Genomic DNA, 27,425 nt, shown 5'->3' with positions numbered 1-27,425 from the left:
TGAACCAAGGGTAGCAGACTTTGCTCTTTGAATAAGATTCTACACGTGGCATCTAACTGTGTTAATGTGCCTTCTCCGGGTCCATGGGGCTCCTTCCTCTCTGATAGGTTCCTTACCTTTCTTCTGGTCCAGCAAAGTAAAGAAAGTGCATAGCAAAGCCAGCTCCAGGGCAATTTCAGCATTAGGCTGACAAGAGTTGGCACACAGTCTTTTGTTTTGTTTTCTTTCTTGTCCAAGTTGTATATGATGTATGTACTTGTTAGAAGGGTGCATGTTCAGATGTCTTTCTTTGATTGCTCTCCACTTTTATTTTTGAGGGCAGGGTCTCCTGTTAAGCCTGAGGCTCACCAACAGGCTTCAGGAATCTGCCTGTTTTTCCTTCTTTCCCCAGAGCAACCATGCCCAGCTACACTTCACACTTAATCACTGAGCTAATAGCTCTGGGGTTCCTATGAGTTCTTTTTTAAATCTGTGTCGTCACCTACAGAACCTTTAGGATCAGAAGTTCCCCAGAATACCTGAATGACTAAACACATATCATATAGTTCAGCTATTTACATAAATACTGTGAGTTTTTCCAGATAAGCCCTTTTGACTTAGTGGCTACAAAGAACTTAAGACAATTCTAGAAGATGTGAGGTAAAGAAATCTTTCTGATGATAGATTTGTCTGCAATGGAAATAAATTATAGCATTTCAGCCCAATATTTTGTGCACAAAGAAAATCTTAGATACACTCTGGGTACTACTGCTCCTACAAAGAACCTGCTTTCACACAAATGGAACGTGCATGCTAATTGTACAAAAATGGAGCCCCCAATTTTACAGAGAATGTGCACTGCACTGATGGCAGAGGCTTTATCTGCAGTTAAGTTATCAAGAAAGACCGCTCAGATAAGGTCATATTTGCGTGATGTCCCGACACTCCACAGGCAGAGGCTAGCCCAGGAAGATCTGACTGCAGCCAATCAAAGCACTGTGGGTACCAAAATGTAGAATTTTACTCTGAAGGACATGAGAAGCTTTGGTAGAATTTTAAGCAGGGAAGTGAAATGACTGGCTTTGCTTTACCAACTGCCTACAGTGAGCAGACAACAGACTATCAGCAAGGACAACAGTAGAGAGGGTGTTCTAGTTAGTGTTGCTATTGCTGTGATAAACACCATGACCATAAGCAAGCTGGAGAAGAAAGCTTATTTCAGCTTAGTTATAGCCAGTCCATCATCCAAGGAGTCAGGATAGCAACCCAAGCAGGGCAGAAACCTGGAGGCAGAAATGCCGAAGTCATGGGGAAACACTGCTTACTGGCTTGCTTCTTATGGCTTCCTCAGCCTGCTTTCTTACAGCACCAAAGACCATCAGCCTAGAGGTAGCACTGCCCACTGTGCGGTGTCCCCATCTCCAGCCCCCATCAATCATCCATCAGGAAAATGGCCTACAGGCCAATCTGGGGGGGTCAGGGTAGGCACTTTCTCAGTTAAGATTCCTTCTTCCCAAATGACTCTAGCTTATGTCAAGCTGACAATCTAGCACAGGAGGCCAGAGAGGGAGGTAGTTCAGGGTAAGATACAGTGGCAGCTGAGGTTAAAGGAGTGGCAGTGATGTCACATCTCCAGGACAGACTTGATTTGATACCTAGTCAGTGGTCCGATGGACTGCATCTCAGAGAGACAAAGAGGCAGTAGGGTAATAGCAGAGGAAGATCAGTCTTGGTTGAAATCAGACCAACCTGAACTCAAATCTGGCCTGCTACAACCTATCTACATGACCTTGATCCAAACTTTCAATCCCTATCCAAGTGGGAACAACTGCAGTTCTTTTCTATATTGGGAAGGGAATCAAATCAATAGGCTCAGTGTGAGGGTTGAGCCCTAACATGTACTAGCAATTCTCTTCTAAGTTTTCTAATGATCAGAAGCAATGATTTTGCCAGGCGGTGGTGGCGCACACCTTTAATCCCAGCACTCAGGAGGCAGAGGCAGGCGGATCTCTGTGAGTTTGAAGACAGCCTGGTCTACAATAGCTAGTTCCAGGACAGGCTTCAAAGTAACAGAGAAACCCCGTCTTGGAAAAAAAAAAAAAGGATCCATCTCAATCACTGTACCCTATGAGAGGTATAGAAACAGGAAGTTTCAGGGGAAAATCTGCCTGTGGAGGACTCATCTGCTGAACACACAGTACTCCTTCCAGCCTTTGTTATGTAGATCTTCTGGCAAAGGGCATAGGAAAAGTCAAGAAAAAGGCACATTGCTGGCAACAATGGAGATTTAACTGGTTGGAGTCCATTTTCTCCAAGCAGGCACAGCTGTGCTCCCAGTAGAGTCCTGTATCACTTTCCACTTCTACCAGACTCCATGTGCACTGAGAACGCCCATCATGTCTTCTACCGTCAGCAGTAATTACCCAGAAGGATGCATGTGGATTTCTGTTTTCAACTTCGGTAGCCATTTCTCAACATTCAGATTTTTGGCTCTTTGAAGCCAATAGATTCATGATTACTATAAGCAACAACATTTTAACAAAATCTGAAGTTTATTTTTTTATCTTAATTTGTCCCATTTGCTTTAAATCTCACAGAAGCCAAATCCTTTTTGATTAAAAACATGTTTTAAACTGAATTAACTATCAGCTCTCATCACAAAGACCAAAGCACTGGAAGGCAGCAGCTTCATGGAGTGCGGAGCCCAAAGGGTTTCTTCATGGTATTAAAAGAAGATTTAAATGGTGTATTCTTTGGTCTTGCTAAGGATGAGAAAAGCCACTTCCACTTCAGGCTGGCTGAAACCCACAACTGTGCTCTCCAGGTTCGCAAAGTCCCATCCCACTTTCTCAACTTTCCTCTCATACAGGATCAGACAAAGTAAATCCTAGGGGTCAATTTCAGTTGGCAACCGATTTCTTGGTTTACAACACTTTAGGATCATTTTCCCGGGTTCAGGGAGAAAACGTGTGTGGTGCAGACATCTCCACCACTGAGAAGCAAGGCCTGCAGACTCACAGTCTTGGGTTTACATAAGCTTGGCTCAGTAACTTCCTACACTTTCTGCACCTGCTGAGATGCACAAGCGCCATTAGTTTCCACAGCACTGTGACACCAGGGAACCACAGCCTGTTTTCTTGTTCCCCATCTTTCTTGCTACTATATCCCCAACTGTCATTCCAAAACTCACACTCGCCATACTTCCTGACTGAAGCTGGGAACATAGCTCAGTGGCAGAGCACTTGTCTAGCGCTTGCCAAGAGCTTCTACAATCCCCAGCACCAGCTAAACACAAGAAAATGGTACAGAGGGTGACAGAGCTGGGCATGAAGATGCACGCTTGCAATACCAGCACTCCAGAGGCAAAAAGACAGGAGGACTGAGTTCAAGGCTGGCCTGGGCTATATGAGAACTTGTCTCAAAAAGTAAATAAATGAACAGGTAAAAAATCGACACAGACGATCTATTCAATAACATTATTTCAACATTCAATCACAAGTTGTTAATTCTATTTTGACAATCTTATTTTTAGATGTCCACTCATGAATTTGAGGCAAAGTGAAACAATATATGGCAACTTACTCTCTAATGATAGATGGAGTCAAACAATAACAAAAATGAAATATGGGCAAATGCATGAGGGTGGTCTTTCTTTGTCCAGTTTTTATCCCTATAATTTTAAAGAAAAACTTTAAAATTATCTATAAATCAAAATGACTGAAGAAGGAGACCAAGAGGACTGTGAAAGCTGAGTTTTGGTCCCAGGTATTTCTCACTTGCTCAGCATTCATTGCCAGTGAGTACAGGGCAGACAGGAGCCAGGGACTATGGCCCCTTCTTGTCAGTTAGACTTTGGATGAGTTTTTTCTTTAAAGAATATATGCATTTAAGTCCCCTTTGCCCCTTCCCATGGGTCTTCAATTGTAAGAAAATAAAAATATTACCAACGCTGAGAAAGAAGCTCTGTTTAGGAATACACTGCAACCTGGCTTTAAGAAGGCAGAGGCAGGTACATCTTTGTGAGTTCAAGGCCAGCCTGGTCCATACAGGAAAACAATTCCTCAACAAACAAACAAACAGCCACTTTAATGAGCAGGCCAAGGAAAGGCCATGAAGCAGCAGACAGAGGCATGAGAGGCCCAGGGAAGAAGGGAAACGAGTGTCTTTGCCTGAGACACAGACTGAGGGCAGATGGGCTGTGATCTGAGCCTTGACAAGGCATGGACTTCTAGGGCTTAGGGACAAAGGGCACTTGGAGGAAATGTGGAACAGACCTAGGAGTAAGCCATGGGTCCTTCAAAACATGAAGAAGACACCACACAGTCTATTCTAGCCTGAACATAGGTAGGCAAGAATGCTAAGAGCCTTATGGGGTTTGAATTCAATACTAAACTTCAGGTACAGCCACCTGAGGCCAGTAAAAGCCACCGTACCCGATCTGGGTGTGAATGAGATCACTCGAGAGACATGGGATGGAATCCAAGGTGGAATAAGCATTCAATTCCCCAAGTCCCCAATCTGGAAGACATATGCCACCCAGAGAAAAATGGGTAAGTTTCAGCAATGAGCTCTTTTTGCTTCATTTGGTGGCTTGGGACTTATTCCCACAGTAAGATAGTCATGCTTTTCTTCATAAATGTGAGTTTTCTTTTTCTTAACAAATTCATTCTAAATTTAGATCTTAAGAGAATCTTAGGAAGAAAGACGATGATGGATGAAATTAAATAATTTAAAAATCATTAATGGGAATAATACAAGCTCATCAAAATATGATATTTCAGAAGGCAAACACTAGTGTACTTTGGGTGGTTGCTAGTCATATCAGGCTAGTAATATCAGGCACAGAATCCAAGGAAACTAGCTTTGAGGAAAATAGGTGTGAACCAAGAAAAGGGACAGTCTCAGCTACCCCCAGAACTGCTTTCTGTGTTCTCAAGGCAACACTACTTCATGTTACTGGAGTCTTCAGGGTACCAGCCAATGGACCTTTAGAATTCCTGTAGAGTCTCAGTGGGGCTTTAAAATGACTAAATTCACCAGAAAGACAACACTGTAACACTGATTGGCACAGGAGCCTCACCTCTTATCAATGTTACTGGTTTCCCCGCCACCAAAATACAATCTAGTTACCAGTATTACAAATGGTATCAACATGGAAAGGCATAAAACTCAGGATTCTACAAAACCCTGTCCTCCCCAATGTAGCCTATAAATATGGGGAGCTGAAAATTAAACAATACCAAGTCAGTGGTCCGTAGATGTCCCTAGGAAGTAAGCTAGGGAGAGGGCTTGGAAAGATGAAGGAACATTTGCCTTGCCCTTCCTCAGGATGGGCGGCTTAGCTCCAGTATTACTGAAGTAAAAAGGCTTAGAGAGCACAGCTAGAGAAGCGTGAGGCCCCGCCTGATTATCTGGCAACAAACAGCCTAGCCTGGTTTCATCATTTCTTGAATATAGATGGGTCCAGTAGCCTAGGGTGAGAACAAAGGCTTTAACAGCAAACAGACCTGTATTTTATCCTAGATCAACATGGAAAAATAGGTTAACTGTCTTAGCCTCTATCCCCACATTGTGCTATGCAAAAGAACCTAAGATGCTACACGAAGTGATCTCATCACAGAAGACCAAACACTGAACGGTTCTATTCAGAGGATGGACCAAGAACAGGTATCACCAGGGAGAGAGAAAAGAGAATAGTGGTTGTCAGGGGCTGGGGGAGAGAGAAGGGAAAGTTAGAATGGTGGCAGTGACGGCTCAACAGTGCGAATATGCTCATGCCACTGAACTGCATGCTTACAGATGTTGAAAATGCTATGTTCTATGTTATGTATTCCCTACCACAATTTTAAAGAGTCAGTCAAAATAAACCATGAGAATAATAATAATCATTCACAAAAATGATGCTTCAATTGCTGACATTTAGTTTTAGTTCAGATAGCCTAGTTAAAAATTTGAGAGGCTAATTTTTAAAAACCTAGACCTAGGAGCATAAGGGAAAAGAAACCATGTCTTCTCTAAGGGAGTGCTCACGTCACAATCGCTTACTGAGGAATGTGATTTTCTTTCGTTGCCAAGACAGCAACTGTTGCTGTGGAAACCACACAAAAACAGGGATACTTAACTGAAACAAACTCCACTCACCTGCACAAAGATGCCCTTGCTCTTATACTCCTCATGGAGGCACTGAGAGAAGAAATCTACAAAAGCCTAAGAGAGAGGTGGGAGTGAGAAAGAAAACACATATATTACATCAATCTGCCTGGAGTGTAGCCATAGAAACAACAATAAATTAACCATTTAACACTACTGTTTCTAGTCATTCCTTTCATTTCAAATGCAGAAGAGATAAAAATACCTTAAAACCTCAGGAGGTTTTTCTACCATAAATGACATTATCTTACCAAATTTAATATTTAACCAATTTTGACTTAATTAGAAAAGGTTCCTCCCCCCAGAAAATTATCCCCTCAAAAGAAAAAAATTCATTCTATAATAAAGGATATGCTTCCATTTTCTACTTGCCATTCTAGCAGAAACTTAGAGTGAATTCTGTTCAGCTCTGTTTTGCTGCTGGTTCCTGTGACACTGCATGATTTGAGAAACCCATCTGTAAACTGTGCCAGCCACTGTTCAAATGTGGACTCAGTATCAGGCTTAAAATGCCAAGTTTAATGACAACCCAATGATGGTCTCTATTGACGATAGTCTACCTCCGTGGAGAACAAACCAGATACTGGAATTCTAACACAAGATGTCATGTAAACTGCTGACAGTGTGTGCCAGCCACAGAGAAGGCAGGCAGATCATGGGGCTGAGGGGCTGTGCCAGAGCTCAGAAGACAGGAACGACTGATTTTCCTCATGTGAAAAGGAGGTGTTTTACACTTTTCCTTCTCTGACAAACAATAAGTTCTTATAATGTATTATGATTTGCTTATTTTCCCCTAAAGGCTTACTTAATTTCAAACAAACAATTAAATGGTTGTTCTTTTCCCTTCAGAAATGTTTTCCAAGCCTCAGTGAAGTATCTGAAGTTGAGGCTATTGGCCTGTAGGCAGGAGAAGACACAGTCAGTCTAAATTATGATCCTATCAGCAATGTAAGGAAGTGAATGACAATGATGTATGATGACACAGAGTAGAATTCTAGAAAACATGGCAGAATATTCACACTGCTCTTGGTCTATTTCTTGTCTGCTGAGTGTATGTGTGGTTCTGGCAGGATGCGAGTCCTGGCTGTGGGAAGCTGACTTGTTCATGTTACCAACATTCTTGACTTTAGACTCATTAGTATTAGGTTCTATCACTTAGGCAGACTGGTTTAGGCTAGGTCTCTATGGAAAGCATAAGTGTCCCTGTTAAAATCAGCAAACTACCAGAGAACAAAATCAGTGGCTGTGATACACAGGTATTCCACTTGTAAGTCTACATCTATCTGTGGTATTCCAGAAACCCATGTGGGGCACCTTGCTGTCTGTCTTGGTCCACTGGAAAACCACCAAGCATAGCATTTCAACAAAGTTGAAGCTATAGTAACTGCTTGGACTAAAAGTCACCCCTCAGCCTTCTACTGGCTTCATTGACTGCAATGCTTTTCACCTTGGTCGCAGAGTAGATGGTCAGCAGTGGAACTGGGAGCATGCCGCTGGCAGATGAGATGTTGAGAATCACCCCTTTAGATCTAGAATTGAAAACACACTACATAAACAGACGGAAATTATATGCACATTTGCTTGGGAATCACAGTCAAGACAGAAACGGAGCAACAGGGCTGCTGCTCTCACACACGTCTCCCTGCCGCTCATGAGCATGTGGCATGTCTGGCTGGTGAGCGAAGCATAATCCCATGAGCTAAAAATAGCTCTTCTTTACGATGAGCTCATTTCCTAGTCTAGGAATCCAAAGCATGACTGCATCTGCGAGATGTCTCCTTTAGTTGTTTCTATACTCTCTGGAGTCCTCTGTGGATACAGCATCAAAAACTCTCATTCACACAGTGGGGATACTGCAGGGTGGAATGTTTGCCTAGCATGCAAGGCACCACAGTCAATCCCAGCAGAGCAAAAGCAAACTGACACCCACACAGACACCTCTGCTCTGACATACTGTCACACTGCAACAGTCCATTGTGTATGTGTAAACACTTCCCTCTCAACAGTCTTGAGTTGCTAGACAGCAAAGCCTACTTTTGTTCCCACACAAATCAAGTATTTCATACACCTCTTTATAGCAAAGGTGACAACTTTATGAATTCCCTAGGCTGTGAGTAATAGGACAAAGAGCTACCTTGAAAACTGCATCTCTGTACTTCATTAACTATATTATATTGCCAAAAGATGAAGTTCAACTTTTCCTGTTCTTTTAGAGACTACTGAAAGTTAAGTCAAGCACCTATCAGGAATTTGTTTCTACAGATAAACGAAATCAGTTTGTGAAAAGCAATGTTCTAGAGACCCCAGTTGTTAGCAAGCACATAAAGGTTCAGCAAGGTGTAGAATTATAACTTTAGGAATATGAAAATTAGCTACCAACTTGCTCTCTGAAAGGGACATTGGGAATGGAACCCAGGGTCTTATGGATGCTAGAAAAGTGCTCCGCAGCTGACCTAGGCCCCAGCCCAGCTTCTCTTCTCTAGCTACTGAAATCTCACCCCACCACCTCTGGCTCACACCTCAGCTTCCTTTCCTTCTACACAGCCTGCTGTTGTCCTCTGTCTGGCTTTCTATTCCTAAGTCCTGTTTTTTCACTATTTCGGGGAGGGAGAAGACCCCTTTTATGTAAAACAGCATAGGAAATATGATTAAATGGCATATACGAGTTATTTTGGACACAAATCCGAAAAGAAATAATCCTCAAAGGTCACGATTCCATCTGTCAGCCTTTAGGCAAGATGCCACTGCAACCATTGAAGGGACTGAGCCCTCTGTTTCATATGTATCATATCACCAGAGACTAGTCAACTGTTTATAAAACAGTCCTTATTAGTAACACACACTTTCCTAAGCAGCAAGACCCACTAACACCTTGGTGATAAAAATAAAATTTCAAATTTAAGAATGATATTAAGAATTTTTTAGGTTAGAAGTGGTTAATGTATTAGTACATCATCCTTATATTGATAACTTTTTTTTAAAGGCAAAAACGGATTTTTTTTTTAAATCAGAAGTTAGAACTCAGGCCTTTTAGATAAAAATAATAAACTAGCAATAAACACCTAGTGTTTTCAGCTATAAGAAATTCCTTTGATGAAAGTGGAGCAAAAGAATCTTTTATTACAATCAAAGATTGTCCTTTGGATAAAAATGGAATAAGAACTACATCTTCAAAATTATCATTTCAGTGTTGAAAATATTCTCAATTAGACTGTGGTGACAGCTGTCCAGCTCTGAATATGCTGAAAATGAATGGACTGTACAATTCAGACAGATGTGTAGTTCACATGTAAAATAAGCCAACAAATCTGAGAAACACAAGGAACGTCTGTTTCTAGTAGAACACATAGCCTTTAGGATGGGTGGGGTTCCAATGAGGAGGGTGCACAGGGCTACAGCTGCTCAGACAACCATGCTTCCTGGGTAGCAACTCCACCCTCACAATCACTCCACAGTAACCTTTAGCCAGGAACTGCTCCATCTCAACCACCCAGTGGAAGGGAGAGAACACTTGTCTGCAGCAGATTCAGGCAATGCTGTCCTTGACGCTGCAGCCTGCCTCCGCTGCTTAGAGCCAGGCGTTCTGTTACAACCATGCTGGCTGGGGCGGCTGCACACCCTTGAACAACAGTCACATCTTTCATTCTGTTACCCACAAATGATGTGTAAGGTTGAAGGTAAAAGGTTAAAATTTCATGCTATGGCTTCATTAGAGAAAAAGTCATGTAAAGACAATAAAAGCTCTTCTCCCATTTTATAAAATAACATCAACAACCTAACATGTCACAATGATGCAATCATTCTTTTACTTACCTATTCTTGAGGTAACTAAGATCTTTGTTTCTCAAATATTCTACTCTGACTGAAAATGTGTAGGAGCCGAAGAGATGGTCTGGCACACTGGATATTATTGCAAAAACCTGAGTTCGATTCCCAGAACTCACATGGCAGCTCACAGTTATCTGTAACCCCAGAGCTAAAGAATCAATGCCTTTTCTGTTACATGTGGTGTACAGACTTACATGAAGGAAAAATATCCTTACATATAAGTTAAAAGTGAATAAAAACCCAAAAGAAGAAAAGGAAAAGTAGGAAAGAAAGAAAATTACTAGTGTGTAGAGCTACAAAGTCAAAATTTTCAAATACTTTCACAAAAAACAAAGTACTTATATTTTAAAATACAACAAAAATATTTAAGACTGTCAAAGTACTGTATAAAATGAGAATGCACTAGATGTGAGTAAATACACAGCCAACTCATAATTGTGTCTAAATGACAGCAGAGAAAGCACCCCACCTACCAATCTGCCACACTGTTAAGATTATGCATACTCGTCTACTAAAGACCTTCCTATGACTGCCAGTAACAGCATTCAGATCTCTCTCCTCCAGGGAAAAACTATTCTATTTCATTTTGTCTGCACCCCAAATCAAACACTAGTACACCCTGTCACAATCTCTGTAAGGTATCTCCTTATGCAGAAATGGGGTTGAATATTTGGGACTAGGGGGTATAAGGGCCTCATCTTTACAATCAACTACTTTGTCTAGCTCTAATCCTTCTAAGCAGAATTAGTGACGTTAAACCAGTTTCCATGGCACAGCCAGGCTCATGACAACTCTGTTACATCAAGCAGAAGGGTAAAATAGGCTACGCCTAAATTGCACACAGAGACAAACATAAGTCAAGCTGGTTAATCTCTCACCTTCTAGAGGCTTGGGAATAATAGAAGGACATTAAGAATTTCTTTGAAGGTCTATTACTGAAGAAACGTCTTGCCCATACTTCGACACATTTCCTAGCTTGTTGTGACATCAGATAAACAAATGAAGCAACATTTTCTGTGGTTTAATATTTGTATCTGACCGTGCCGCTTACTTGCTAGCCATCCTGTGATGGTGACTTGGAGTTACAGACCTCTGAGGAGCTACAGGAACTAAAATGCTGCCGAAACAGCAGAACAATCAACTCCACTTAAAGACACACCTCTTCATCTCCACAGTTACCTCCTTTTTATTAGTCCTCCTAGAAGCCAGTCAATAGGCTTGTCCGGTCCTGTAAAATTCAGCATCTTGCATTTACAGCTTCCTTACAGCTAAATTCCCTTAGACTTCGGCATTCCCAACCCCTCCAAGATTCCCTTTAATTGTCACCTGGATTAAAAAAAAATTGCCAAGCTTTTGTTCTATAAATGCCTCACTATTCTGTCAGGCTCTGTGGCATCCCTGTCGTCACCTCTATGAACACTGTGGCTGTGGAGGAATAGTCTCTTTTGAAAAAGTCAGATTCTGGCCTGACTCAGGAGAGCTCAGCATTGCCCCACCCTGCAGCAGAGGGAAGAAGGGAGGAGAGCCAGAGGCCAGTGCGTGTAGACTGCTAACCAGTCACAGAGTTGTGAGATACAGACTCCATCTCAGTCCTTTGCAGTTCCACTACACGAGAAGACAGAAGTGCACTCTTGCAGGGTCATTACAGAGTTTTCTAAGCTTAGACGGAAAACGGAAATTGGTGTAGACAGTTCTCTAATTAACTCCTAAGAACACAGAGAAACTATCAAAACAGAGCTCAATGTCAGAAAAGAATCACGAAACATGGGGTCAGGCATACAATTAGAACCAGCAATCAAATGCTTACACTATACAAATATTGCTTTGTTGAAGAAAGTTTGCAAACATTTAGCACATGAAAGAATTACCTGCCCTAAAACACCATAACATGTCATAATTCCACCTTAAGCAGTACAATATGAAAGACGCTATTTTTAGCCTTTCCACAGTTGTTATGGTAACCACCTCTTGGCTCCAGCTGTACACAATGTTTGTAATTCCAGGGAAGTAGAGAGAGCAAGTTTCCTGATAATGTAATTATGCACTTTCTCTGTGTGTTGGTGATAATGTCAGTCTGATTATTGATGCTTGTTTATTGATAGTAGGTTGGCTATAGTTCTAAGGCTTGGAAAAATCTCACACATCAGAGATAGAATCACCGAAAGGGAAGAGGGCAAAGAAACCACCAACAAAGGGCTCCTTCTAAAGGGCAGCGTTCCATTCTAGCTGCTCTTCACATCTCCCCAAAGTGGCCTGTCCTATGGTGGTTTCCATAGGATTGGTATTCTCACTGAGTAAGAGCACTTGTAAGGAGCCTGGCATTCTTTATGGACTAGGTAGAAAAATAAGGGAAAAGAAATCTTCACTATGATAAATCATGAAGTTACAAAGTTAGGGGTTAATCTATCACTCCAGTCAGAACATAGTGACTAATATACCTATTAACTCCTAAAACTCCACTTGACATGGATGTCCCTTGTGCTAACACAGAGTACTGATTAATAAGCTTTACACATGTCTAACTAGTCCTTGGTCAGCACCACAAACACCACCCCCCTCTATGATTCCAGCTTTCCACAGCTTCTATTGGCTTTCTACTAGGTTTCTCAACGTCAGCATAAAAGCAACTTGAATTCTTGAAAGGCAAGGATTGAACTCATTTGGATTTTCCAAGCTAAGCTCTGCTGGATGAACATGAATTCCCCTCTTCATGCTGGTCTTTCAGATCCAATGTCAGCTGTAATTGGTGGCATTGCCAGGTCTAGAAATGGCCCTAGATCTCTAGATCAGTCTCTAGATCTGCCTCTGCTTCATGTGCTTCATGGCACCTCGTATCACTGAGTCCTCACCTTCTGCAGACCTAAACAGGGTGGAATTACTTTCAATTAATACAATGATCTGGGCTTGCCATATATGGATACAAGACTTTCTGCTCCAGGAAATGACTTCAGAGCCACGACTTCCTTTTTTTTTTTTTGGTTTTTCGAGACAGGGTTTCTCTGTGGCTTTGGAGCCTGTCCTGGAACTAGCTCTTGTAGACCAGGCTGGTCTCGAACTCACAGAGATCCGCCTGCCTCTGCCTCCCAAGTGCTGGGATTAAAGGCGTGCACCACCACCGCCTGGCACGACTTCCCTTTATATAGTTTTTACAGTGTACTTTAAAAAATTCTTTCATAACACTTTTGTGGCACACAACTTTGATGTCCTTATTTTGTTTTTTGGTGTTGGAGATGGACCCCAAGGCATGCTAGGCAAATGCTGTATAACCAAACCCTACTCCAAGTCCAAAGATTTCTTTATAGTGCCATTGCAGATGTTAAAACTCAGATTAAGACAGTGGCTCAAATTTCACTTATTGGATTCTACTCTGTCCCTCTTAGAGTTCTGGTATGGTTTGATCACTGTCATTTTCATGTCCTATCTTTGGAAGCATGCCCCACTGTCGGTCAATACTCAGCTTGAAGGCTTTAAAGGGAAACCTTACTAAAATAAGACAATTAGAATATACAAATCAGTACATTAAAACAGAATTAAACAGTTTCTTAACTAGTCACCGCACTGTACGTGATCAACAAATGGACTCCTAAACAGTGTTTCCTCACCCACAAGGTGGAATGCGGCACAACATATGGAAGGATTTGATATGCATATACTTGCTAGTCTTTTTCTGTGTGTTTTTTGAGATGGGGTTTCTCTGTGTAGTCCTGGCAGTCCTGGAACTCACTCTGCAGGACAGGCTGGCCTTGAACTCACAGAGATCTACCTGCCTCCACCTCCCAAGTGCTGGGATTAAAGGCGTGCACCACCACCAGCCGGCATCTGGTCTTTTAACAGAAGTGGATCCTAGTTTCATTCCTCCCCTGTCAAAGCTTTGACGAAGTGCTAAAATAAAATGACAAGCTGGCCCAACAGTCAAACCCAGCTCTCTTCAGCAGGTTCTCTTTGAATGCCTAGGCCAACATTTAGATTCCTGTGACAAGGAAAGAGAGTTAAATTTTACACTCAGTGCCATCTATCTCACATGTGAAAATGCAACCACCCATTTCTCAACAAAAGTGCAGACATTTAGGGAATTCTCCAATTCCAACTGAAACATTAGTAATAGGGGACTTTGCTTTTTCCTCTAAGTGTCAGTGGGATATCTGGTCACTTTCCACCATGCTTTGTCCCTCCGGTGTCCACTCCCTCTCTGGAAATACCAGAGGAATGTATCTTACTTCAGGATACTCTACCAATTTAGGCTCTAAGTGGCTACAGCTTTAAGGAGGCATTCCCGGGAATATCCCAGGAACTCTATCCACCCCCTCAGAATAGCAGGCAATTGAGTTAGTGATGGTGACTCAGGCTGGCTTTTTAATCCTGATCTAAAGGAACCACCGCAACCCTAGAGAGGGAAATAACAAAGTCTAGTGGAAAAGGCCTCCTCCACCAATGACTCATGCTCCACGGTGTGACTTGCCTGGTGCTAAGACAGAGTTGGGTTCATTAGTCACTTTAATGAAATTCTCAAAGAAAGGGTACTCCCTATAAATAATAATGAGCTCTGCATCCACAGTGTTTGTGTGCGAGCGTGTGACTCACCTTTCTACCATTCCAGGCAGCACCAAGCGTGTCACCTGCAAGACAAAACAAAACATTCATGATGGCTGAGGACACAAGCAACAAAGGAGTGAAGGACACCTGCCCACACCAAAGAGAAGGGAATCACGAATCCACCCATCACTCTAAAGAGAGAAGCTTATTTTATACATGCCATTTAATTTTACTATGCTAGGAGTACATAAGGAGAGCACACCGAGAAAGTTCTCTGTGAACGTGGCAAGATTAAGCCTTGTCTGAAAAGTAAGGCTGGCATGGGAACCTTCAAATAACAAAGACTCTGTAGTATGTGGACATCTCTTACGTCCATCCCAGAAGAGAATGAATATTATCACATGTAACATTTCACCTACCAAGATGACTTAGGCTTTCTAATATTAAGACCTCAAATCTTTTTTTTTTTTTGGTTTTTCGAGACTGGGTTTCTCTGTAGCTTTGGAGCCTGTCCTGGAACTCCCTTGGTAGACCAGGCTGGCCTCGAACTCACAGAGATCCACCTGCCTCTGCCTCCCAAGTGCTGGGATTACAGGCGTGCGCCACCACTGCCCGGCAAGACCTCAAATCTTAATTCGATCTTTTCTGATCAAAAAAGGCTTTATGGAGGCGAACGATAGCAAATTTGGCAAATAGTAAGTGCATTCTTTTTTTCCTTGAGGTCCAGCTAGCTGTGAGCAAAAAAATCGGTAACTTTAACCATTTGTGGTCTGTAATAATCAACAATGAAAAGGTGATATGTGCAGTTTAGCAACTTCATAATTACTGGCCAAATATACACAACGATGAGATAGGCTACAACTGAACTGTTTGGGGATATTATTCTTCAAGAAAAGTTTGAAGTGCAATCTTTGTCAGGATGACCTCACAGTTAATCAAGTCCTGACTCACCTTGTGCTGGTTTTCTAAGCAACACAAGAAGCTGAAATGCTTGGCAAGCATAGACATTTTAAGCCGTTTATATTGAGCAATATCATGCACCAATTAAAAATGACAGCCTATTGATAAAAGACTCTGAAGAAAAGTCCATGAAGACTTTCTGCAGAGTGTGCAATGTGGACGTACAAAGGTCAGCTCCGGTCTGGTCAGCGCTCAGCGACAGCACTCAAGCTCTCACCACATCAGAAAATGGACTGACCGTCACCAACTTCAGAGCAAGGACTGGCTTCAGAGTTTAGGGGAAACATTTCAACAGAAAGAAAGATCTGACCAAATCTTCTGGTCCAGGTGCAAAAGGAGAAACTGTAAACCAAGTATAGACAAGAGCTTCCCGTGTTCCCTCCTTAACTTTTAGCTGTCTTCCAGCATTTGCTCTTTCCTTATTAGACTGCAGATAAAGTTTCAGAGCCACTCTTGGTGGCTCCCATAAAAAACATGTTTACAATTTCTCTGACAACTGCATGTGGCTTATAACTACTTTATAAGAAGTAGGACAAACAACGTCTTGGTCATGGACTCAGAAAAGGAAAATAGGTTGTCTTCTCTGCCATCTTTTCCTCTTCTTTATATGTAGAAAGTGGATGAAGGGAAGGAGTCATCATGACATCAGAGTGAATGCCATACGTGGTAGGGTGACAGGCTAAGGATCTCTAGGGACAGAGGAGCTACTGGGTAGCACTCTCAGCACCCGTTCCACTAAGCACCCTGATTTTAACTTGCTCTGAACCCGAAAACCCATTTTGATTCTGTTTATGTTGTGAATGCATCTGTTACAAGACTTATCCAATATTCTCTTTTGTTTGTTTTGCAGTACAGGCATGAACCTTGAGGCCCTTTTCCCATGTTAAGCCGGTATATACTACTGCCCTAGGTACCCAGTCTTTTAGCTAAAACTCTAACTACCAAGATTGACCATTTACGTTGGTAAAGACTGATCAGTGTTAACATTTCATGACTCCTTCCCCAAAAAATAGTTCCGCAAGCAAAAGATTAAATATTTTACAGTTTTGAAAAGACAATCCTCTCCAATTTTCTCAATTTCTTTGACCCAATTCAAAATGTCCCTACTGGGCTTCAAACTAGAACCAAGTCAAAGTAAAGGTTGACTTCAGAGTTTGTCTTTCCAACACAGTTACTTTCTCTTTCCTTTTCAGGTTAAATATGAATTTTAACTTTGCTCATGTTTTTCCCGAGATTTGCCTTTCCAGAGGCAAACAACAGCTATTTAATACATAACCAAAGAATGTTAAGGCAACTGTGCACTCAGGCCCTAATTCCAGCCCTTCTTATGACAGTGTGATTCTAAGCTACGTTCTTCTTCTCTGAAGTCCTAATACGTTAAATGAAGATTTAAATACACCATATGGTATTACATTCTTGACTTAAAGTAAAGATGTGTATGTGTGTGTGCACGCGCGTGCATGCGAGACCCCACAAGCAACACACCAAATACCTCTGAAGGGACACTGGTGTCCCCCACAATCACACTACACTACCCTTTAGCACCCAGTGCTACCCCTAAGCATTACATGCCCCATAGTTTAGAACCAAGGTCAGAAACACATTTCAAGGTCATCCATTTCAACTGACCATACAAAAGTTTCTAGACATTTCTTTCGGTATTTTAAAATATTTCATTTGAGATCTCCTCTGGATAGTTGAATAATTCTAAGATTAGGTTGTAGTGATGATTAAAACTCTATATTTACCCAAAACAGACAAACAAAACTTGAACACTCAAAGCAGAAGAATTTTGCCAATTCATAGTTTTAGGAGAACTAAAATCACAAAGTACTCTTGATGCAACTTTACAAAACCCAGGAGATAAAGACACTGAAAATATTCTCTGCATATCAACTGAGGGCTGGAGCAACACTAGAGAGTAAGGAGCTGTCCTTCTCTTTCCTCTGCAGTCACCAGATGGGTGAGAGGAACTCAAGACCCACAGCAGGATACTCCTAGAGCAGACAGGGCACTGGGGCTTAGAAAAGGGAGCAACTACAGCTAGGAGCCAGGTAGAGTTTAGAGATTATGGAAGTTCATGAGAAAAAAAAGTCAAACATCATTAACACTGAAAAGTTACAGAAAAGTTAATTTGAACACTTCATGCTTTTATAAAACCAACTGAAGCTCTGACATTACCTTTCCTGCCAATCAGACTCTAAGGGATAAATCCAACTCCAGGCCTTCTTTTCTTGAGCACATATATACAAATCATTTAAAAATATTCAACAAATAAGTAGACAGACTTCACTATGTTCACACTAAATTCTCTCTAACATCACAATTACATAGGAATTTTAAGTTGTTAAGTCTCATTTTACTTTGCATTTATTGACTAGTGTCTTAATATAAGGGTATCTATACCCATATACCAAGTATTTTTATGAAATTTCGCCGTGCATCTGCACTCTACTTCACAGCTCACAGGGTGTTTCTGTAGCTAATTCAATATGCTGATTTTAGACCATCTGCAGGTGATAATCACTGTGCCAGGAAGTCTGTTGTTTCTCCTTACATATTTCTAAAATGATGTTATCACAACTGTAAGCTCAGTGGTTAAGAATATTAGGTACATAGTAATAATAAATGTGACTTCCAGCCTTTTTTCTTTTCCCTTGAGGTTGCCTCAACAAATGCACAGCAAGTAATTTTAACTCCATTCTATGGTGGTTGGAATGAGAATGTCCCCCACAGGCTCTGTATTTGAATACTTGCTCCCCAGTTGGTGCTATTCTTTAAGGAGGCTTAGGAGGTGCATGCAGCCTTGGAGGAAGCATGTCACAGGAAGCAGCTTTGAGGGCTTAAATACTCGTGTTATTTCCAGTTGGCTCTGGGTGGGGTTCAGGGTGCAACTTGATGCCATGCTTTCCCACCACGATGGCCTCTTACTCCTCTGGAACCACAAGCCCAAACAAACTCCTTCTTCTACACGCTGCCTCCCATCACTGTGTCATATCACAACAACAGAAAAGCAACACACAGTTTTCCCCAAAGACAGAAGTCATCACAAAAAGAACTTTTATAATAAGGAGAACTTCAAAGACTGCAGGAAAACACAAATGTTTCATAATTACACATAAACATTTACAGTAATGTTTTCACTAGTCCACACTACTAAAATAAGACAAAGACACTTTAAAACCTAAAAAGTTAATATACATTGTCTCACATGTAGCTCTAGTATCACTTCATAAGTGGCACACAGTACATAAATGTACATAGATACATGAAGGGCTTCACAACAGCTTAAACTAGAATTCATGGGAGGAAACCACATTTTCAAGAGTAAAATATTTACTGGTACACATATGCATAATCAGGCTAGGAAAGAAATATGAAGTTTATTTACCCCATACAAAATCACAATTATTGAATCATTTAGTTGAAATACATAACTCTAAAATTAACTTGTTGGCCTAGAAAAATCCTTGACAATGTATTAAAATATAGCCATCTGTGGCCAGGATTACACAGGATTTATTTTCTTCTTAGTGTTCATATAGCTTTCAAATATTTTTGGCAACAATCTTGCAGTGCTTTTATAATTAGTAAAGTTCTCACAATCTTATTTCTTTTTTTCCCTTACTTCTAGAGGGGAAAAAAAAAACAGAAACAAAACTGTCAAAGCCTAATCTGAGTATTTTTCCTTTTATTTCAACAGCAGCACTCCCTGCTGCTGAAGGAAATACATGCCCAGGTGGCTGTCTCGGTGTTCCCACTCTGGTATACAAATTGATATAATACACATATTAGGCAGCTTCTGGTACTTGGTCGTGTGTCCCAACACTCCTATAGTGCTCAAAGGCTCTAGGGAAAAGACTATAATAGAACCCAAGGATCCAGGCAATGCTGTGCAGGCCTTTAATCACAGTGCTCAAGATGCTGAGTCACAATCTTGAGTTCGAGGATAGCCTGGCCTACACCAAATTCCAGGGCAGCCCAAGCTACATAACAGGGTCCTATCTCAAGAAAAAGACCAATCAAATTTAAGACACTTGATTTAATAAAATCTGTGTCACTACTACATGTGACTGTGGAATAAAGTAGAACAAGTTACCCATAATATAGGCCCAGCTTCATGAATCCAGGCTTTTCATGAGCAACATTAGGACATCTCCAATGGCCACTTTGTTCACCTCTGCCCTAACTCTAACTCCAAAGAAACCTGCTTAAATTAATCAATCTGGATTTAGGGAACTGAGAGATGGACCTGTACAATTCAGAAGGAAACAGTTTCTTATATACAAAACTCTGAAACAAGTGTTCAAGTGAAAAAGGAGCAACTTTAAAAAAATCAAAGTACAGGTTGTGAATTAACAATAATGATCTACAAGCCCCGCCCCACACTTTGAGAAATGGAGATGAGAACTCTACTGGAAACCACATCAGAAATGACATAACACACACTTCCTTTGGCAAACTGTATAATCTGAGCTCCATGGAGGTGAGGAAGTGAGAACACAGCTTAATTAGAAATTCTTAGAATCTCACCTGTATAACTAACAGAGTATTTACTGCACAGGGGGTGAAAAGCTTAATTAGATACAGTTTTTAGAGCACTCTGCCATCCCTCAGTATCATTTGATTTTGCCTTTTCTTGGTGCTTAAGTCTTTGAGAAAGTTCAGAATTCTTAGTCTGAAATGCTGCCCCAGGCCGTAAATAGAGTTTTTCCCCTGTCCAACAAATCCTACTTGGCTCTACATTAAAATAATATAACAAAATGGAAAAAAAACTTCTCAGAAGAGAGTTGCTTGTTAACAATGCCAAACCTAAAGCCCTAATTCATGCATTCTCAACAAAGATTATAAAGACTGGGCGGAGTATCACTTGGTGTTTCCCAAGGTACAATACTTGAATATCCTAAGTACTTCTTTTTTTGTTTTTTGTTTTTTTTTTTGGTCAGGGAGGGTTACACAAGAGTTTCTCTGCATAGCCTTGGAGCCTGTCCTGGAACTCACTTTGTAGACCAGGCTGGCCTCGAACTCACAGAGATCCACCTGCCTCTGCCTCCCAAGTGCTGGGATAAAGGCATGTGCCACCACTGCCTGGCACTTCTATTATCTCCCCCACCTCCAAACAAGGTGACAACTTCTTAAAAATGACAGATGTTGAAAGGAGAAAACAATTCCTAAAGTTCAAGATACTCCCATATGAAAGGCATTTCCCTATGAACTAGGTTCACTAAGAGCTAAAGAGAACCTCAAAAATCAATCTACAAGGGTGTCTTCATGTTTGGAAGAAGTGCTGTCCTGCAGTTTGGAAATACTCGGCCTCCACTGTGTCTGAGGCAGTCATCCCTAAAGGCTAAATGTACCAGAAATCTGAATATTTAAAGTATCAGGGAGATTCAAGATGAATTAAGACTCTCACTATTAACTTGGAATATCTTCATCCAGAAAAGCCTCAAATGGGGGGAAATCAGTGTTGAAGTACACAATCTACTTATTTATTAATTTATTTATTAATTAATTTCCTAATGTTATATGGGAGAATATCAGGATACATTTCTAGCAAATTCCTAAATTAAATACAATTAAACTGAGGAACAAAACTCTCATAGATTTCCAAACGAATACGAGGCTCCCCCTACTGGTACTGTGTTACCTGCTTGAGGCACATCCACATGTAAGAAAGAACATGAATGATTTGGTGCTTTCCACCTTTTGACCACTCATCCAAACATTTACATCGTGGGCAGGGCACAGCATTAGGTGCTTCTGGTAACTGGCCTACCATGAAGACATGGTGGCATGGAGAAAACAGCTTCTCAAAGGAGTGTAAAGGACTCTGACGGGAGTGGCAGTTCAGGCAATGCTGTTTTGACAGCACTCACCTGAGAGAGAGAGAGAGAGAGAGAGAGAGAGAGAGAGAGAGAGAGAGAGAGCGCCACTCCTCAAGGTTCTATTTGAGAATCATAAGAATGCTTGTGTCTCCACAAAGTTCATAGGTGGAAACCCCAACAGTACACTAAAGGTGGGTGCTTCGGGCAGATTAATCACATCATGAGGACAATCTCATCACGATGGGGACAGAGATCTGATGAAACCTGTTTACTTCCCCTTCACCACCATGTGAGGACACAGGAGGAGAGCACCAGCAATGAGGAATGGGTCCTCTTCAGACACTGACTCTATGAGCACCTCGATCCTGAACTTTTCACCCTTCCAATGTGAGAAATATATGTTGGTTCTTTAGATCCAGCACAGTCGGAGGCATTTTTCTTGTTATACCAGCAGCAAATGGACTAAGACAGAGGAGTTGATTTGGCCCAAGCCCCTCTGTTCCTTCAAGTTCACTAAGCAACTGCTCAGTTTGAGTAGCAGGAAGACCTGGGGTCACCTGGAGGGGCACTGACACTCAGACATCTAGAAGCACTAACAGAGATTAGTAGGGCTGCTGTGAAGCCAGGCAGAAGTGCTCACATACTCACTGCTACGCAGCTCGTGAGGTCTGTGTCACATGATTTCCAGATTTTTCCCAAGAGAAGCTATAAATCTGAACGTGAAGCTTTCTGCTTTTGGAAACTGAATCAACCAAAACATGCTGGTAGCCATATCCAGTCACAGACCACCCATTGCCTGTAACCTCTGACCTAAGAAATTTTTACTTCAACTGACCCTTGTTCACCACTGGAACGTCACACTTAGACTTAGTGTGATTCTTTAAAAAACTAGAAGCTTTAATGTTTAATTGCATTCATCTGTTTGTAGAGAAAACATCAGCTGTGAACTGCTTAGCGTAAGGCAGGGAACAAGCATGACTAGTGCCAATGTTCACAGTGCCAAAGTTCACATGCAAACAGCTCCACAAGGAGAACTGCAGAGGGAAGAGAAGCCATGCAGTGTGCCATGGGCCCACGTGACTCCAAGCTTAATAGTCTAGAAGAAACAGAGGTCCCTGCCACTCCAGACACACAGTGGTTGAGTGTTTGACAAAGGAACAGCCGACTTTCTATTCTTGACTTGAGACTGCTCCTTTCTATTCCTCAACAAAGTAAATAGCAAAATGCAATAGTCTTTACTCAAGTGGAGGTGTTCATGAATTTTACCTGGGCTATAGCACCATACATCTTCTTCTCTGTTCTAAGGAAGGTAATTACGAAGGTTAGAATATTCCCTCTGTGAGGATGGAAGCCTTGATTTTCTAGCTTTTACTGTATTTACCAAGGCCTGTAGGAGCTTCAGGGGTGAGGACCATAGGAAGGAATGTTTTGCCTTCCTTACGCAGGGACTGTGAGGAGTTAAGGTTTATCATGTGGACAGTGCTCATCTGGAAAGGAGAGAAGTGTCCATCTTTTCTTGAGGTCCTAAGACGATGACTTCAAGAATTAAGGACAAGTACAGTTTGAAAGAGGAAGAGAACCTCAAATGGGAGATAGTGAAAATAACAGAAAGAAGCGGTACAAACAGGATGAGTTTTGCCTATGGATTGCTGTAGAATCCCATACAGTCAGAAGCTAGCCTTCCATTTGCCGGAGTCTGGAGCTGTGGCTCCACTCCCATTTTCCAGGCAGTAATCAATAGCAGTTGAACAATTTCATTTGTAAACTCCCCATATTTAGGGAAGGAAATCCCACCAGGCACAAAACAGGAACTATTTGACATAAGGCAGGCTCAATATCCTCACGTCTGTTCCTAATTCACCTATATTTGGAATGAAAGTCATTGTTCTGATGAGGTTTACTCAAGATTTTAGTCACAGAACATCGGAAACTGGGGGAAACACTACCTGGTAGGACTTCTCTTCAAGTCTGATTTATCTGCCATACAGGCTACCTCTCAAGAATTTCTACCACTTACCTGCTATACAGGGAACAAAAACAAGGCTAAATTTAATCCCTAAAGGATCTGAGAGCAGTACTGGAAGAGCAAGCAACAAAACTTTAAAGACTAATGAAGTGAGCCACATGGAAAAACACCCAAGTCATGGAACAAGATTTAAAGAAGAAGCAACCAGGACTGAGAGAGGGCTCAGTGGTTGAGACCACTTACTGCTCTTGCAGAAGACCTAGGTTTGGTTCTCAGCCCCTACATGGTGGTTTACAACCATCCAGTGCAGAGAATCCAACAACCTCTTCTGGCTTCTATGGGTTCCTGCATTCATGGAGTACACATAAACTCAGGCAGGGATGGGCACATGGGCACACACACACACACACACACACACCCCAAAATAATACTTCAAAAATAGCCTGGGAGAGCTGTTTACTATTAAACACGAGGGGTGTGTGACCACAGCTGCTCCGGTTGATATTTCTTCCCCAATATTCGCCTGGATCATCTCTTAATCCAGCGATAACCTGAAATTCTTTTGAGTTCAGGATTAATTTACTATTATAATGCAGGGCTTACATGATTTTTACAATCACCTGACCTACTCCCACAGGGTAGGAGCACAAGTCCTAGGATTAACAGGTAGGACCCCTGGTGTTTGTCATCATTTTAAAAAATGGGCTAGACACTTTGCAGGGCGGTTAAATTTGTGCTATTTTATCCATGACACATGCAAGCACTGTTTGGTCTTTAAGCAAGGATGAGATGGATCACATGCTGATATGTGCTAGGAAACTGTGTGAAGGACACAGTCTGTGGCCACGGAGTAGAACAAGCTCCAGAATTAAGGGCAGAACCTTGGCCTATTATCGTTAGTATTCTACAGGTGGCCAGCCAAAAACTTCATGGTGTGGGAAACAGGAGGCCAGCATCTTAAAGCAGTGTCACCAACGAAGTGTTAGCAAGCAGGACTACAAGAGAAAAGATGGGGATCCAGAATAAAACCCTACACAGCTGACTGGGTGGAACAAGTCAAGCAGACAAGCCCATAGCTGGAACTAAGAATTCTACAACATAAAGCTTAAGCACTCACACAAGGCTTTCTCATTAACTTAGGACAGCATACTGTGAAACACCTCACACTGCCTTCACAGTCATTAGTTTCAAGCACTATAAAAAAAAATCAGAACAGCAGCAATACCATTCATTTTAAAAGGAAACCCAGCACTTGGGGAGCAGAGGCAGGCAGATCTCAGTGAGTTCAAGGCCAATCTGTCTACACATCAAGTTCCAGGACAGTCAAAACTGTTTCACTGAGAAATCGTGTCTAAAAAAACTAAGAAGAAAGGATGGAAGAGTCTTATATTAATTTCTATTTAAAACCTTTGTTTTCTTAAAAAAAAAAAGACCATTATTGCATGTATTTAACAATTAGTATCAGTTTTGAGTTTAATAGCAATAATAACATTTTTAGGTTCTCTCTAGCTCTCCTTTCTTTCCCACCCCTTCTGTCTGTCTGTCTGTCTGTCTGTCTGTCTGTCTGTCTGTCTGTCTAACTCTTTATTCCTCTTTGACCTTCTCTCCAGGGTCTCATGTAGTTCAACCTGGCCAAGAATGACCTCCAATTTCTGGTCCTCCTACCTTTCATTCTGTTTCCTAAGGTACACACAAGCATATCTAGTTTTATGAAGTTCTAAGGACTGAACCCAGGGCTTTGTGCCTACTAAGCAAGCACTCTACATCCCCAACTCTGAGTTTTAGAGATATTACCTTGTTTCATTCAAACAAGTCACTGAGGTAAAGAAATATCATCTCCAATTTACAGATGAAAAGTAAAGTGAAGAGTAATTTACCCCAAGACTAAACTGGCTAAAAATGGTAGTTCCTTAGTTATACTGAAATCCTAGAGAGGTTGTTAAAGAATGAACATTTATATGAATCTGGTAAAGAAAATGCCCTTAAAACTATTTAATATATTCCTATTGGCAAAAGCACCAGTTTGACAAATATGGTTCTTGGTCTTCATCTACTCACATCTCCACTGGTTAATCATCTGTGTGCTTAAACTTCAGTTTATATAAAAGTCAACCTGCGCGCGTGTGCACGCACGCACACACACACACACCACACCACACCACACCACACCACACCACACCACACCACACCACACCACACCACACCACACCACACACAGGAGTGGGGGAAGGACCCTTGATCATAACAAGGGAAAAGATACAGTGTAGTATCGAACAAAAATGTTTGCCATTTTGCCACATAATACATTGAGTGATCTTTTAAGTAATAAACCAACATTCTTTATCTGTAAACACTGAATTAACACATCTAACCATTTACATTACACGGGGAAATCACAGTCATACATGAAAAGTCAGGCCAGGTGTAATAGTACTAGGTTCTTGGACTTAAAACCTGTCATGTGAGGGTCATTGCTTGTTTCTCTTGGGATATGAAGACATGGAGATAGTTTTTCTCGAAAATTCAGAATAGAGAAAAACACTAAGTTTTTCCCACCACAAAGTGAAACATTTAATTCTTACTTATATTTATCTTTTCACTTTGAATAGTTCTGACTCAAACTATTTTTTATTTCCTTACCTAAACTAGTATATATATGAGTTATTCAAAGTGTAGTGGCTTTCTACAAGAATGTTCAGATTTAAGGTGTCTGACACCGTGACTCATGGGACTTCAGCCTCTGGCAACACTGCCCCTCATTTGGTTTGTGACTCAGTAGGAACCTCCACTGTTTCTGTTAGAGCAGAACTTAGGTGTTTATACTCTCTTTCTACTGATCCTTCGGCAGAGTTGTAGTGTAATCTTGTGTTACACACTGAGTAATATGGAAAGATGGCTCAGAAGTAAGAGCATGCCTCCTCTTCCAGAGGTTCTGAGTTCAATTCCCAGCAACCACATGGTGGCTCACAACCATCTCTAATGAGAACTGGTACGCTCCTGAGGAAGAGACCTAGCCAGTCATCCTCATCAACTTAGAACATGAAACCCAATACAGACAAGTTCAACAGAACCGCCATATACAGGCTGACCGTGCCTGCTTCTGCATTGCCAGGGCATAAATTTCATTCATTTTCAATAAGACTATGTTATGTTATGTTATGTTATGTTATGTTATGTTATGTTATGTTATGTTATGTTATGTTATGTTATGTTATGTTGATAACCAGGATGGATATCTTTTTGTTTTTGTTTATCAAGACAGGGTTTCTCTGTGTAACAGCCCTGGCTGTCCTGGAACTCACGTTGTAGACCAGGCTGTCCTCGAAGTCACAGAGATCCACTTGCCTCTGACTCTGAGTACTGGGATTAAATGAGTAACCACCATCACTCAGCCCCAGGCTGGATATCTTTGTTATACTTATTTTGTTTTGTTTTTGAGACATGTTCTCACTATGTAGCGCTGGCTGGCATAGAACTCACTAGGTAGACCAGGTTGTACTCGAACTCACAGAGCTCTGCCTGCCTCTGTCTTAGTGCTGAGATGAAAGACATTTGCCACCATGCCAGGCAATCCTGGTTGGTTATTATGGACAGCTAATAAAAACTACTCTCATTGGTTTCTTGCTATGGGACAATGGTCTTGTACTTTGTAGATTTGTCACTTATATTTTACAAAACACTGATTAGCCAGTAGCCAGGCAGGAAGTATAGGTGGAGCGACCAGGCAGGAAGTAGAGGTGGAGCGACCAGGCAGGAAGTAGAGGTGGGGTGACGAGAACAGGAGAATTCTGGGAAGAGGAAAGCTCAGTCTGCAACTGTCACTCAGACGCAGAGGAAGCAAGATGAGAATGCCTCGCTGAAAAAGGTACCAAGCCACATGGCTAACATAGGTAAGAATAATGGGCCAATTTAAGATGTAAGAATTAGTTAGTAAGAAGCCTGAGCTAACAGGCTAACCAATTTGGACTTCCTATACAGCAGTGAACTACTACATACGTCTGGATGGAAACAAATCAGCATGAGCAAGTGGCTCAGGTCAATCAGCCTTTAACCTAAACAAGGTTTTCCAGTCAGTCCTGGTACCTATCATGGTGAATGTGCACAGAAGACACGTGAGAATTGTTAGGGTGTTGGAAAGCAAACTAAGATGAGCAGGTTTGGGGTCTTTTTTTTTTTTTTTTTTT

General features: G+C 41.5%; 1 protein-coding gene across 1 annotated transcript in view; it reads right to left on the bottom strand.

Moving 5' to 3' along the window:
* Positions 1-27,425, bottom strand: part of Hsd17b12 (hydroxysteroid 17-beta dehydrogenase 12) — a 146,412-nt gene that overhangs the window by 4,332 nt on the left and 114,655 nt on the right. Inside the window, exons 7-9 of the mRNA XM_005364118.2 lie at positions 14,539-14,573; positions 7,577-7,658; positions 6,121-6,186 (exon numbers count right to left, since the gene is read on the bottom strand). Of these exons, the coding sequence (XP_005364175.1) occupies positions 6,121-6,186; positions 7,577-7,658; positions 14,539-14,573 (183 nt within the window). The remainder of the gene's footprint in view (positions 1-6,120; positions 6,187-7,576; positions 7,659-14,538; positions 14,574-27,425) is intronic.

Source organism: Microtus ochrogaster (genome assembly GCF_000317375.1).
Source record: "Microtus ochrogaster isolate Prairie Vole_2 chromosome 14 unlocalized genomic scaffold, MicOch1.0 chr14_random_1, whole genome shotgun sequence".
Taxonomy (NCBI): domain Eukaryota; kingdom Metazoa; phylum Chordata; class Mammalia; order Rodentia; family Cricetidae; genus Microtus; species Microtus ochrogaster.
The sequence above is the reverse complement of the archived record's forward strand: the minus strand, read 5'-3'. Positions and strand labels throughout refer to the sequence as shown.